Source organism: Leptosomus discolor, chromosome 1, assembly GCF_034619465.1.
Source record: "Leptosomus discolor isolate bLepDis1 chromosome 1, bLepDis1.hap2, whole genome shotgun sequence".
In the NCBI taxonomy this organism is placed as follows: domain Eukaryota; kingdom Metazoa; phylum Chordata; class Aves; order Leptosomiformes; family Leptosomidae; genus Leptosomus; species Leptosomus discolor.
In genome coordinates this window covers 164,418,364-164,432,723 of record NC_141391.1, presented here as the reverse complement: position 1 = coordinate 164,432,723, position 14,360 = coordinate 164,418,364, and the positions used below count along the sequence as shown (strand labels likewise).

The 14,360-nt window shown below is 40.1% G+C and overlaps 1 protein-coding gene across 2 annotated transcripts in view; it reads right to left on the bottom strand.

Moving 5' to 3' along the window:
- Positions 1-14,360, bottom strand: part of PLBD1 (phospholipase B domain containing 1) — a 41,731-nt gene that overhangs the window by 11,000 nt on the left and 16,371 nt on the right. For both annotated transcript variants that reach the window (XM_086469902.1, XM_086469909.1), the window contains exons 3-6: positions 13,770-13,853; positions 11,719-11,857; positions 4,852-5,016; positions 3,536-3,680 (exon numbers count right to left, since the gene is read on the bottom strand). In XM_086469902.1, the coding sequence (XP_086326028.1) occupies positions 3,536-3,680; positions 4,852-5,016; positions 11,719-11,857; positions 13,770-13,853 (533 nt within the window). The remainder of the gene's footprint in view (positions 1-3,535; positions 3,681-4,851; positions 5,017-11,718; positions 11,858-13,769; positions 13,854-14,360) is intronic.

The following is a 14,360-nucleotide window of genomic DNA, read 5'->3' as shown; positions in this document are numbered from 1 at the left end:
GACCAGAGGAGCAAAGGTGGCAGTGAAGTTCTTCTCAACTGTTTTGCTTAAGCAGCTAAACTCACAGTAGCATACTTAATGAGACCGTGGCTCAGCCCAGAGAAAGTACGTCACCACCCAAACCACAGTGCTTGTGTACAAATGGTTGATTCTCTTGCTTAAATGGGGTTCAAAACTGTTCAAGAAGAGGTCCATCCAAATAGATGTAAATCTTGGGAGCTGCGGTCCAAGGAAAACTGCAAATTTCGTTAGTTGGGCTCATTTCTTTGAATGCCTCGATGGGGCAGTGTAGAGCAAGGACTGCATGGGGCGGGGAAAGAGGGGGGGGCTCTCTCTCCGTTCTTTTACTAGGCAAGTCCTGCAGAACACAGCACCTACCTAGTCTCTGTCATCACATTTCTTACCCCCCTCTGCCCCCAGCGAGCACAGCTTCACTCAGTCGTGAGCAACCGTAACATGTCTGTACAATTTAAGTTCTTTCTGCTGTGCATAGACTCACCAACTGCATTTAAGTATTTACGTCCAGAGCCTGAACAAGACACTGAAGTCAGGGGTGCCCAAGCATTCAGGTCAGAGACATTCCTCCTTTCCAGAGGTTCCCAGAGCTGTCCTACATGCAGCTCTGCACAGATGCTTTCAACAGAAGAGAAAGCTAAGACTATAAGCAGAGTTCAAGTGAGGATTAGGAGAGCGGCGAGTGGCTAAATCATTCTGCAAAAGCAGAGACTACTCCTACGATTCACTTCCAGTTGACTGTGCCTCTGCAGCGCTACTGTTGCTCTGAAAGGGACAAAGCAGCAAAGAGAGGACATACAGTAACTGGACATTTCAGCATGCTGGCAGGAATGTGGGGAGCTGCTGGGGAAGCCGGGATGGACTCTGCAATTCCTGCCTGTCCTCCTCCTTGCTCAGTCACAGCAGAAGCAAGGAAACGTGAGGCCCTCTAGCTGTATCATAATGCACACCCTGACATGCATCATGGTTAGTGAATAGTCTTGGATCCTTTGAGTCACAAGTACTAATTTTTTGCAGTGTAGTAGTCTGTCTTTTGAAATTCAGTAAAAAAACAAACAAACAATCTGGACAATTTTAGTCTGTGACCCCAGGTGAAATCAGGGAGCTGGCACATTCCTTCTGAGACAGCAAATGACTCCTTGAAGCTTTTCTGACACAGCTTTTGGACAGCAAAGGAGTTTTACTTCACATCCAATCTACTGGATGACAGAAATCTTTAATTACTCAGTCAGGTGTTACTGAAGGCCTGAAGGACACCTGTCTTTTAATGATCTTTGTTTCCTCCAAAAGTCAGTATTTCTATGCACATTAGGATCATGTTACTATTCAGGAGAGCTTGCTAGCTTGGCCTTTCTTACTGGTCCTTAGCATCTATGAGGATGGAGAATAAGAGTGTGAACTTGCACGCAGGGAGAAGTTAGTCATCAAGTTGAACCGTGGCCAGGACCTGCAGATTCCTTGGTCAGATGCCCTGAAAATATAAGCCCTCATCTCACCACCACATGGAGCAGAGGAATTTGGCAGTTCCCTCCTTCCTGCGTGATGTCCCCAGATCACTACCAGGCCAGTGTTTTAGAGCTTACTCATCCCCTGGCAAACTGCAAGTTTGTGAACTACACCCACAGCTAATACAGTTTGTTGTAGTCAATGGATTACGCTTGTCTAGTGCTTGTGACAGTATCCTGTAATTAGGCAGCCAGTGAGTACACTTTGCATACCGACGGTGTCTCAAACTTCACTGTAGCCATGGGAACTGTTTTGCAACAGTTCTAACTCAATTTTGTGGGTAGAAGTACACCTTACACATGGTGTAAGCAGCAGACCTCAGCAGTCTCAGGGAAGCACACTGGGATTTTGTACACTAGGGAACAGATCCCGACCATTTCAGTATAGTAGTAGCTGATTTCCACGTATGCTTCCATACTTCGTGCTTTCTCAGTATCATCAAAACAGAAGACTTGTATTTCACTCCATACAAAGAATCCACAAAAGGAACAACCCAGAGACATCACCATAGACACCCACTACAAATAAAAGCATAAATGTTCTGCATGGCTGATCATGATCCCCAGGTTTGAATCTGCAGCACAACGCAGCACGCAACAGTTGCAAAACAGAGCCACATTCTCTGGAAGGATAGTATGTCCCCAACACTATTTCTGCTGAGAGATACGAGATCCAGAATAACCTTCTGTGCGTTCAGGCGATAAACAGAGCTCAGACAGAAACCTTGGCTTTCTACCAGGCTACACAGGCTTTGCAAAATTCCTTGCATCAAGCAAATTAAATTCCTCTAAGGGAACTGGAGATAATCCAAGCTCTTGAAAGGCTGTCCACTTCACAGGCATTTGCAAGAATACCTCTGCTTCTTCCTCAAAGCAAAAATCCCAATTGTCAGAAAATGTTACATTCCTGAGGGTCACTGAGAAGGGTTCTGACCCTCCAGAAGACAACTTGCTTTCAACATGAGGTGAATGCAACTGCTTTTCAAAACAGTTTCCTGGTCAGTCTCAGGAGTCCCTGCCATGGAAGACCCTAGCCTTTGTAGTAAGGCAAGCACAGTAACTGAACAAAGCATGTTTTGAAATCATAAACCAACAAAATTTCATCAGAATGAGACAGTTTCCTACGGCACATCCCTCACTTTAAAAAGCTTATGAAGATTCTTGAGTGTTTGGGTATTTTTTGAATTTGAAATTCTACCTTTAAAAACCTAAACGATACTAACTCACTCTTTAAGAGTCTTAGATTTGCTTTGTTCTTTCATGGTCACGTTTCTTGGTGCTACCCTACCAAAAGTACGTATTTTACCACTGAAACATTTAACTGCTGGCAATTTCTAACATTCTTCCAGGAAACTTGAGATTATTATATGCTGCCTAATCTTCCCAAGGGAGATTTTAAATATCCTGGCTGGCTATATTACTCACACATGAAATAAGCATAAAAAACAATCCTGCCCTCTGCAACAGCTTATAGAGAAGATGGAAGAGGGAGATGGGGGGAAAAAAACAACAATAAAAAAACCCCCACAACTAAATAACTGAAGGTTTGCTAACCCTGCACCAAAGAAGTCGATACAATTTCAGATGGCTGCTGTTTGATACTCTCTAATAATCCCACTACAGCACAAGTCATGCCACAGTGGTAAACAGAAGTGTTCAAAACTGTTATTACCAAACATGCGAATGCTATGGGCAAGGTGAGGAGTTCAACAGTTGAGACTACTGCAGACTACACAAGCAGAATTCAAAGCAGCATGTTTGTGCCAGAGGTAGAATATTTAACTAGTACTTTCCAGAGCACTGAAGGTGATTAATCAACAACAAAAGACAACAACAACAATATCATTTTCAAGCCAGAAAACTGAGGACAACATTTAGTCCTCTCAGTGGCTAAAAGTTTTAAGGTAGATTGGAGTTACTGCTGGTTGAGGTATCCTTTTTATAGGCAAGACATCTGCAAGACAGTAAGATGGTCCATCTTGGGTATCTACATTGTTTTGTTTCCTTGACTTTACCTGGGTAACTGCTGAATGAGACACGAGTAGCACTAGTGTCTGGATCAACTATATTGAAGTTCCAATGCTTATATATTCTCAGTGTGGCCGCATATGTAAACCAGCTGGAATGGGCAAAATATATGTTCTCATATCCAGGTAGAACCTGGAAAACAGAAGCAGAAAGATTAATAATTTTAGGCTCTCTATACTATGCATGTTTTGTACTTGATAGAAACTGGGAGAACAACTTGTTTTAAGTAGTTTGATTAATTGCATTGTTCAAGAAGGAGCAGATTCTTGTGCTTTTAACTGTGTACTTAACAATGAATTTCTGAAACCTCTGGAAATAATTCTTGCCTATGTGTTATTTTCAAATAATTAGTTGTTATTTTTCAAAATGAAACAGTTTAGGGTTTGAGACACCTGCATCACCTGTATGTTTTGTTTCCCCAGTTTCCTCTTGAATACTTGGATTGACACTTTCAGATCAGCTTTCTGCTAACATATCCAACATTAACTTAGAACATGCTGTTTCTGTGAAAATGCCTCTGGTGACTTTAAAGTACAGAAGCAAATGCAAGTAAATTCAATTTGAAAAGGTAAACATATATATATTGATAGTACATCTTTTCAGAGTATTTCCCTGGTTCTAAGATTCGTTGTTAGCTCAGAAACCTCTTGCTGTAGGCAAATGCTTGAATGAACACTTCTCATTTTAAGGTGACTGCTGTTGCTCGGGGACACATGAAGCCTTCACACGCCGAGTAGGAACTTGATAATTTTAAATGAAAAACTTAATTGCCACCATGACATATCAGACATTTATCTTAAAAGCACTTTTTCTGTCATTACTCCCACTAGAAAACTGTTCCAGAGTATCACTGTTACCACTTGAAAAACGTCAGCCACTTGTACCCATTTATTCTTATGCTATCACTGTCCTTTAGTTTAAGTAATACTTTTCCCTTCCTCCTTATTTGCCCAATATATTTGCAGACATTCACAATACCCCCTGTCAAACTTCACTCGCCTAGGTGAAACAAGTTATTCTCTTCCAGTCTCCTCTCCATGGTAGTTCCCCACTCCTTAGTAATTTTAGTAATTTTTCACTGTCATTCTCTGTGGTTTCGGTTTGGTTTGATTTTTTCCCTGCCCTTGAACACAAGTGAGCAAAACTGATCCCAAAATCCTACGGAGGCACAAATGACAACTGCATAAAAGCACTTTGATTGACAGGAGGCTCTTTATCCACACACAATGAACAATGAAGACTCCAGAAATGCAGATTCGTGACACTGCAAATCAACACTGGAGGTGAAGTTCTTGGTGCTCACCTTGATGAGTGCAGAGCAGTGACCCATATCCCACTGATACTTCCCATGGCCTCCTCGTTCCGCGTTGCATTGTCCACTCCGCGCAGAATACTCAAACAATGCAGGAATGAGGTCCAATAGGTCTCCAACTGCATTCAGAAATTGGACATCAAAGATACTCAGTGGCTGAAGAAAGGGAGAAAAGAGAGTCCACAAAAAGCACTTTCAGACAGAGAAACATCAAGACAGTCTCAGCTGTTAAAAATTTTTCTTTTGCTCTCAAAGGAAGCTCTTAGGTGGTCTACGAAATACCTGCTCACAAGCCCCAGATGCTGAAATTCAGTGTGGCATTAGGCACACAGGTATCTTTAAGGGTCTGGCCCTTGTAGTGGCATTACCAATGCTAATATTTCTAAGGGGAAAAAAAAAAGGACACACTAGCGGTAACTTACAAAACTTCTGTGAGTCTTTGCAAACAGCGTACCAGTCTGCTGTTACTGTTACACTGGAGTAATAGTAAGATTTTTTTGTTTTGTTTTGTTTAAGCTACATGCCTTCGAAGAGCCTTCCACTAACAAACACTCTGGGGAGTTTTTAGATTTTTATGAAGACTGCAATTTAAGGATCTTCAGGACTAGAGGAGGAAGAAATAAATGAGGAAAGCAAGGTATCTTAATGATACTAATCAAGTACAGAACTAGCTGAAGAAAGGAAGTCAGTCAAAAGGCACTCTGCTATGTGCTTTCGAAAACCCCTTATGGCTGGAGCTAGCCAGGGTTAATTACACACAGCTCATTGTGCAACACGCTCTTCAGAACATTCTCTTAATTCGCCTCTTCAAAAATAGGAGCTTAACAGTGGTCTGACCTCAACCGTCAAAGACCGTTTTCCAAATCTTTCCTGTTCTTGCTTGCACCATGCTTTTCGTTAATGCAAGGCTTAAGGAAAAGAAGTCAGAACACGCATCACTGTAGGGCTATGAATAGTAATTTTAGAATGTAACATAATCATATAGCAAAGAAACATGTTGCTTGTAATATAAATCACTGTTATTAAACCATATAGCTGACCCCTCTACAAACCCCAATAAAGGGGAGACAAGGACATGGAAAAAATAAACAATGCCAAATCCATTTACTTTTTATTCAGAAGGCTGAATTCTGTGTTATCCATCTGCTGCTTGGGCAGAGAGGAGAACCAACAGGAAAGCCAAAAACTACATAAACTCTAGTTAATGTATTGCAGGGGAACGAATTAAACCTTCCCACAGTGCTTACCAAGACAAGTGAGAGAAATAAGCCATTCTCACAACTAAAATCACGCATTGCAGAAGGCCCCAACAACAGCTATAGTTTGAGGAAGAAATCAAAGAAAACTTTCATAGATGTTACATTGCTTTAGCTCATCATGTTTGTGCGGTAAGAACCCAAAGAGGGAGCAGCAAAGGTCACAACTGATGAACATCAAGAGGTGTATCTTTGGATAGTTTTAGGCAACTCAGTGGTATGAATCATTTACAAACCAGTCCCAACTACTAGTATCTCACTGGAATCCATATAGAGAGACTTGGCATTGTTTCAGCACAATTTTTCCCCATCCAGCTGCAGGCCCACTACACAATGAGGAGAAGCTGTTTTCCAATGTCCAGTTTACACAGGCATTACTGTACAGTACCACCAGGAGGGGATCAAACAGGATTGCATGAGAATGCTCAGCCAGCCCCAAGACATTTTAATTGTACCTGCCATCCATTTGCTACCACTCCATATTCTCCTCCGTAAAACCTGCCTTCATTGCAACATCTACAAGTAGCTACACCGACACCGCTGCAGCATCACTTGGAATGGCCTGTATATTTCTTAAAAGTTTCACATTTCTGTGCTATCTTACAGTCATTCAAGTCAAAAATTCAGTAACTACTAGGAAGTCCATTCACGCTAAAACAGAGGTGCCAAGCAAGGAAGCTATCAGATCTATATACACAGAAAGGTGGCCAGAGAGCAGGAGGAAAGACCCACTCAAATGAAGAAGCAAAGGTTATGTAAATTCCTAGGGCCACACTGGGTGAGATTAGGCTGCCACCTCCCAAAGCCAGCCAAAATATCAGAGAAGTAAAAGAGGAACTATGTTTTTTAAGCACCCACTAGGAGGGGCAAGCAAATTTTGTCCAGTTTATTTCCAAAAATTCATTGTTCTCCTTGGATAAACTTAGTTTTGTGTTTTAAATTGTCTGATGCTTGGTGACATCACACAAGCACAGTCTGCAGAGCTTCTCTGGAGCCTCAGTAAAACAACGCATTCAAGCAGATGACTCCAGTGTCTACAATGCAGATCAAATCTGGTAGTTTTAGGAGTGGCCCAAGGCATCTGCCACAAGGCAGAGCACCCGAGTTTGGGAATAACTACAGCTGATTTCCAGGACATATGGAGAAATCTTCTCTGTGAGGAGTTAATCAGGGTCCACTAGCAAGAATTACACAAAAAAAAAAGAATGCATCATAACAAGTGCATATCTTTTGTAATCGCCTTCTCCTATCTCCTACAGCAATGTCAGGAAAATGCCTTGCATGCATGCTTTACATCCTGAAGAAGCATGAATGAATGAGCTAAATTGACAAGCCAAGAGGTAGTATAGCCACCACAAGAGAGAAAGTCCTTTTGCTAGAATGTGTGGCTCCTCTAGGGTACCATTCTGAATTGCAAAAAAAAAAAAAAAAATCAAATTGAGTTTGAGTTACATCAGCTGTAAGGAGAAATAAACTTAGGAAGGCTTGCAGATAGGAGAGAACCAACCTTAAAGGCTCATCTACATGGGACACTAAAATAGACAAGTTAACCTGTAACAATTGTTTTCCAGTAACTTCCCCATGCATGAGCATTCTCAATACAAAATAAGGGAGTACAAATAGAGAGCTGTCCTAGAATCATTGTAGTGTTTAAAACCATGACACCTCCTTATTCAAGAGTAATTTCCCTGTGTAGACAAGCCCAAGATTAATCACAGCGTTAGTAGAGCATTAGGCAGATGAAAAGGCTTAATGTTCTTTGAGTGCCCCTCCTTCAGAAATTGTTTTGACAAAAGGGTTGGGTTTGTTTACTGGATATAAAATGTTGCTAAACCAGATGGAATAATTTTCACTTTAACATGAAAATATATTCAGATTTTGACATCATTCTTAATGATACCTGTAAATACCAAAATCAAAATACAGAAGTTTATAATATACATTGCCTTCATGCAGGTCTTCATGGAAGCACGTACCTAAAATAACTCTGCAGGAAACCAGACTCCATGCAATTAAAAGTTTAGAACATACACTACAAAACACTTGCTTCATACATATAAGAATAAAAAAATATGTATTAGTACTCCTATCAAACAGTTCAGAGTCTAAACCAAATTTTTCTTTCTGTAGTAAGGCTGTTATTTGTGGCAGACAATGGATCTACGTTATTCCAGTGAATTAGACCTCAGTTTAGGTGAGAAAAGAAAAATGGAACATTTCAGAGTGAGCTGTGTGCACATAATCCAACTCTCATTTAAGCACTATGTGGATCTGGCATAGCTTCAAACTACCATGCACTATACAGGGCAATGGAAAGATCTTTTCACTTGTCTCTCTCAAATAAGCACGCACTAACTAATCCACCAAATGTAAAACTCCAACTACTTGTAAGTTTGAAAAGGTATGTGTAGTGCTCGTAAGACACCTTGACACATTAAATGTGTAGAATTAAAAGCAGATTAGCTTTTAATTGAAACAGCTTGTTTCCATTCTCCTGAAAAGGAAGCCATTTTCTTCAACTTTACCCAGTGCTCAGTGTTGAAACCCACAGACTCTGTAAACGCAGTTCCTTTTCTCCATCTCCTTTAGATCTTTTGGCCTATCCTTGTCAGCTAACCAACTATTCAGTGTTCAGGAGAGCACTATGTCCATGTAGAAGCATTCGCGGGGCAGGAGGGGGCGAAATTTAAGAACTTTGAAATCCATTTCCTCCTCCCCAAGTCTCTGATCTTTTGGGAGTTAAGGAAAAAGGCTTCCAAGCCCTTTTTCTGCAGCATTTATTCTTACTTTAAGCTTAGGGCAGCAGGGGGTAATTGCCCTCTGCATTTACAGAGTAATCCGCTGAATTTTTCCCAATAGCAGTTAGAATATCAGGCAACAAATGCAGCCTGTCACATGTAGGGTTTTGGGGTTTTGTTTTGGTTATGGTTTGTTTGGGTTTTTTTGGTGTCTGGTGGGATTTGTTGTTTTGTTTTACGTTGGTTTTCTTTGGGGGGGGGGGGTGGGGTGTTAAAAACAAAGTAGAAACATCACAACCCACACATGAGATATTCCCAGTGTTTCTAATGTTCATTACCACCATGAATCCAAACTACTGCACCACTAGAGATCAAAGATAAACTTGTTTCTGACTATAATAACCCTAAAACAATAAAAAAAAAAATCCTTTCTATATCTGCAATGAAACAAAAGTAGTATCTACCAAAGGAAAGAGGGAAGAAAAGACTATAAAAGCATAAGGAAAACACTCAATAGGAATGAGATTTGCTTTTAAAAACATGCAGAATTTGTTGGGGGGGCTTTCATTAACAAGTTTAATTTTTTAAGGTGAGAAATGAGTAAGGGAAATAGTAAATACTTGTTACTGCAGTTGCTGCTTGAAGAAAGATCAAAACAACATCGGATGAACTGAACCCAGGTATAATACTTAGAAATAATAAGAAAAAAATCATCTATTAGGTGAATTTATTTGCCAAACATTCTACTTACTAACAAGTCTAAGGGATTAAGTAAAATAATCTTTTTAACATTCTTATAACATGTACTGCAAATGCAAAGTTGAAAACGGCCTCTTTAGAGGGCAGATGTTCTTTAAGTCAGAAGGAATAAGGAAGATACACTTGGTCTTCTGAGGGGCGTGTTGTTGTTTGTTTTGTTTGTTAGTTCAGGGTGGTTTTTCTTTCAGTGCAAATCATTTACAGAAGCTGGGTTGATTCTCAGACAAGTGGATGTGTGGAAGCTAGAATACTAGTCAGTAACATTGCATCTGCCCTGTTTTTATTGTCTATGTAAGCTTGGAGCAACGCTCTTCAAGCTCTTTATTTCCTGAAGGGGATCCCAACAGCAGTAAGTATGTACACAAATAGAGCTGTTGTAGCCTAATCTCCCAAAAGTATTTGAAAAGTAGCATGGTGTCCAACAAAGTGAACTGCCTGTACTTTTGCAGAGCTGTCAGGTATCATTCTGATGCCAAGGAAACCAGACACCTAGATGCACAAGCAGCTATCCAAACTGTACTTAAATGTAAGAGACTGATGTTAACTTATTGGCTCTGGCAAACAGAGCAAACTGCAGCTCCATCTCAAGTGAGAAACACATACATAGGGAACATTTTTGCTTTGAATAAGAAGATAGGGATCTCAACATAGGTGATAAAGCCCAAAGCTAAAATTGTGAATGGCATAGGAAGGAGGCAAAATAAATCCCACCAACTGCTCCAGGCATATTTGGGAAAAGAAATAAATATATCCACTGCATATAATTCAAAAATAGAGGACACATATTTCAGACTGAACCACATGTCTGAACTTTCACTAAATGCACCATTTTTATATAGGCATGTTGATGAGAACTTTGAAGAGAAGATAAAAATTACTGTCACTTCAGAGGTCAGTGCTTTTTAGTATCAAATACATAGTAAAATAAGTATCAGGGAATACATGTTGCAGGTAGGACATGCCTATTATAAAGAAATAGCTCAGACAAAAACTAGCACTTTCCCCTCCCCCATCTGAATCTAAAGGATTCTGAAGCAGCCAAGAAAATTGATGAGCTTTGCAGGTCTCCTTAGATACAGGTATCATGAAAGGGAATTAATGAGTTCTTTTCCTAGAATGTCAAAGTTTCTTAGTATCTTTCCTATAACTCAGGCCCATCAGGATGGATTTTTCCATTATTGGGAACACTGGGTTTTTTTAGTTTGAGCAGGTTCCCCATTCATGAAAGCCCCAGATTAAGTGCTACACAAGAAAAAGATGTGCATTTTACTAAAACGCAATTGCTTATAAATCAGGACTCCCAACTTCTCTAAATTCTTGATATGGTTAAACAATTACTCAAGTCCTCCCTCTCACATTGAGAAACTATTAGACATTAGACTTAAGGACAGCATCGTAATTACCATAGCTCTACTGGAGTTAAAGGAGCCCTGCTATTACACACAAGCTGATGATCCCAAACACAATTCTAATTGAATTATAAAAAAAAAAAAGAAACAAACACAACCACAAAACACCCCAAAACAACCAAAAAACCCAAACCCTACCCCATTTGGCTTGCCACAGCACTGACCGTATATTTTGTAATGGGATACTTAGAAGACAGAAAAGGAGAAGACATTTAGCAATGTAAAACATACTCCAAAATAGAGAGGCTTTTAAGATTTGAAATGTGATGCTTGGAAGTAAAAATGAAAGCTTTAATACACTCCTTACATGCTGATTCATACTGTTGCAGCTACTCTTTATACCTAGAAGGTCATTTGCTCAATAACAATTGTAAAGTGACAACAGCAAACACTTTAGAAGTGTCTGTCCTTCCAACATTCACTAGTGGATGCAAAAGCCACCCCCAATCTAATCAGCACCTGAGCACCCAGGGTTCCAAGTCCAGTGCAAAGGATCTGTAGTGACCTGACCCAAGTGCTTAGTCACATTATCTACATTGAACAGCCACTGAAGTTTTTGTAGAATGGCATGCAGAACGAGTACTTGCCACTAATCATCCTCTTGACTTTTTTTTTTAGTATCAGATTCCCCCTCTCCCATCTTTGTCCTCTGACAACCCATCCCCACCTACTGAAAAAGAGATGCAGTAATCTTACTGTTTGTTTGTGTAGTTTAGCCCATTCGAGGGCTCCCATGTACAGACCATCCAACTGTGCAATAATATAGCCAGCATGCCTCCAAAATGGGTCATCCTTATTATTTCTGATTTGTTGTCTTGTCCATTGATCTTGTTTCCTGCAGAGGAACAAACAGGTTGGGGTTTTCTTGGCTTGTTTTAGAGTATAATTGCTAATGCAGGGAAGGGACAAATATATTACGACCCAGATGATCCAACCTTCCTAGTGTTTTGAGGCAAACCATGCTTTGAAAATCCTGCAGGCATAACTGTTATATCCTTTGTGTGTAAGTGTTCAGGTCCGTGCAATATATCCTACAGTAGTGTGCCTCTACCAGACTCTAGTATCAAAGAAAGAGTAGGACTCCACCTCAGTGGGGGACTGCTACATCAGACCTAGCATCCCCTTAAAGTCAGTAAAGGGAAACAAGCATTTGTCGGGTCAGATGAACCATTCCCTTTCAAATGCCTGCCTAAGGATAAAACAGACTGACCTCTGAAGAGCCTAATTTCCCTCCCCTAGGTATAAGTGCAATGAAGGCTTTCTGCTGGTGGTGCTCAAACACTGCCCAAGAAACACTGCTATGCTCCTCTGAGGACAAGGTGGCAGGCCATACTCAATCATCCTATGTGCCAAATCCAATCAAGAGGCTACTAGCCAAATAACCCTGGTTTAGAACATGAGGCAATACAAGCTGAGCAGACCCTACGGGAAGAGCATTCAATGTTATAAGGATCTCCCAGAGTTCCCTCCTTTGCTGTGTGCAAAGGGCCACAGAAGAACCACAGGTGTCAAAGTAAGTCAGGGCCAGATTCCAGCCTCTGCCATCCTGCTGTATCTATTCATCCAACATTAGGTACAGCAGCAAAAAGAGAGAAAGAACCTGGTAAGGAAGCAAACTCTTCCAGCAGTATATGGGTGATAAAACCATCCAGATTTAGCTTTCTGGAAGTAACAAGATGCAAGAAGTATTTCAGAGGAAACAGGGACATGGTCAGAGTATTCAGGGCTAAAGACTTTCAGGACAATGCAGCAACCTGTATTGCAAAACTGATATAAAGTAAAGCAGCAATACAGGAGTCAAGGGTATAGGCAATAGAAAAATGATACAAGGCCACCTAATATCACCCCCCTCCATCCAACAATGCATCTTGGAGGACATAGCTGCTATGCTGAGTCATTCTGGAAAACACACACAGACAGCTATCCCATTTTTCTCACGAGGACAGGAATACTGAAAAGTGATAGCAAGGCAGCACTAAGATTTTTTTTCTCCTCCTCTTTTTGGATAAGCCAAAACCAGTCAACTTTATATATGTGCACCAATACCAGAATTAGTCAGATATATAACCCTTTATTGAAAGCACAAGACAAGGGAAAGATGGAAAAAACAGTCCCCAGAAATGACCGAAGTTTCACAGAAATATTTGGAATGGAAGAAAACATAAGTCTAAGGAGATTTAAATAATTGGCAATCACAGTTGAGTTTCTGAGTACCTGGCCTGGTTCTTCTCCCACTTGTAGTTTCCCACCAGTGTGGCTGCATTATTTGAGCAGAATTACTTTTGATTTATACAGCTGAAGAGAAAAGGGAATCAGGACTTTTATGATTAGAACAGAATTTACGTCAGTGGTAGAATAAACAAAATGCTAACCTAACAGAGGAAGGAAAGGATACACAATGCTAAAATGATCAAGGTGCCAGGAGACCACACTGTTCAGTGTAACATTCAAAACACCAGCTTTTTAGAAAAGCAGTTTGACTAGAATGACCTTCAGAATTTATTGGCATTATCCAGACTCCTTTATAGCAACAGTTTTAAACATTTCTTTGAAATAACCAGAATTAGGGAAGGGCATATGCCCTTCATGTATATTTAGTATGAAAAAAATTCTAATGGCATTCAATCAGAAGGAAAGGAAGCATATATATTTTTTAGACCATCACAAAGAAAATAAAACCTTGAAAATTCCATCATCCTCCAACCCCAAGTCTTGAATAATTTCTTTTCTAATAACTAAATACATACGCCATAAAATTCTGAACTCCACTTCGAACGGTGGGATTCTTAATTAACTGTGGATACATATTTGCAGCATGGTCATACATGTGCCTGAAAAAACAAGAGTAGCAGAAGTTATTCTTTTGTGTCTTCCCTTCCTTTTGCTTATCAACCCATTGATCAACAAGCATTGACAGACAAACAACACAGTCCACAAAATAAGCTTTTCCTAATCACAGAAATTACTTCAGTGCACAACAAACAGCAAAGGTAAAGCAAATGGATTGGTGATATTTAAAATAAACAACCGTGCTAATACCTGCCTAAACTGCTATACGATGGAAAGATAAGCAAGAATGAGATTCAACTTCTTCACAGCAAAACTTCACATTCAAGGGAGATTTGTATGCCAGAAGCATCTTGAAAGCATTAGCACACTAATTTAAAGCACAACAGAAATAATTTACTGGAACTAAAAAAACCACAGAAGTGAGGAGAATATAATTTGATGATTCATTTCTAAGAGGTGATTTCAGCCTGATATCTAGCAGGTTTTACTTACCATTAACTATGTTCCTTCCTTTTCGATTAAGCTAAATATCTCTATTTTAAAGTGTG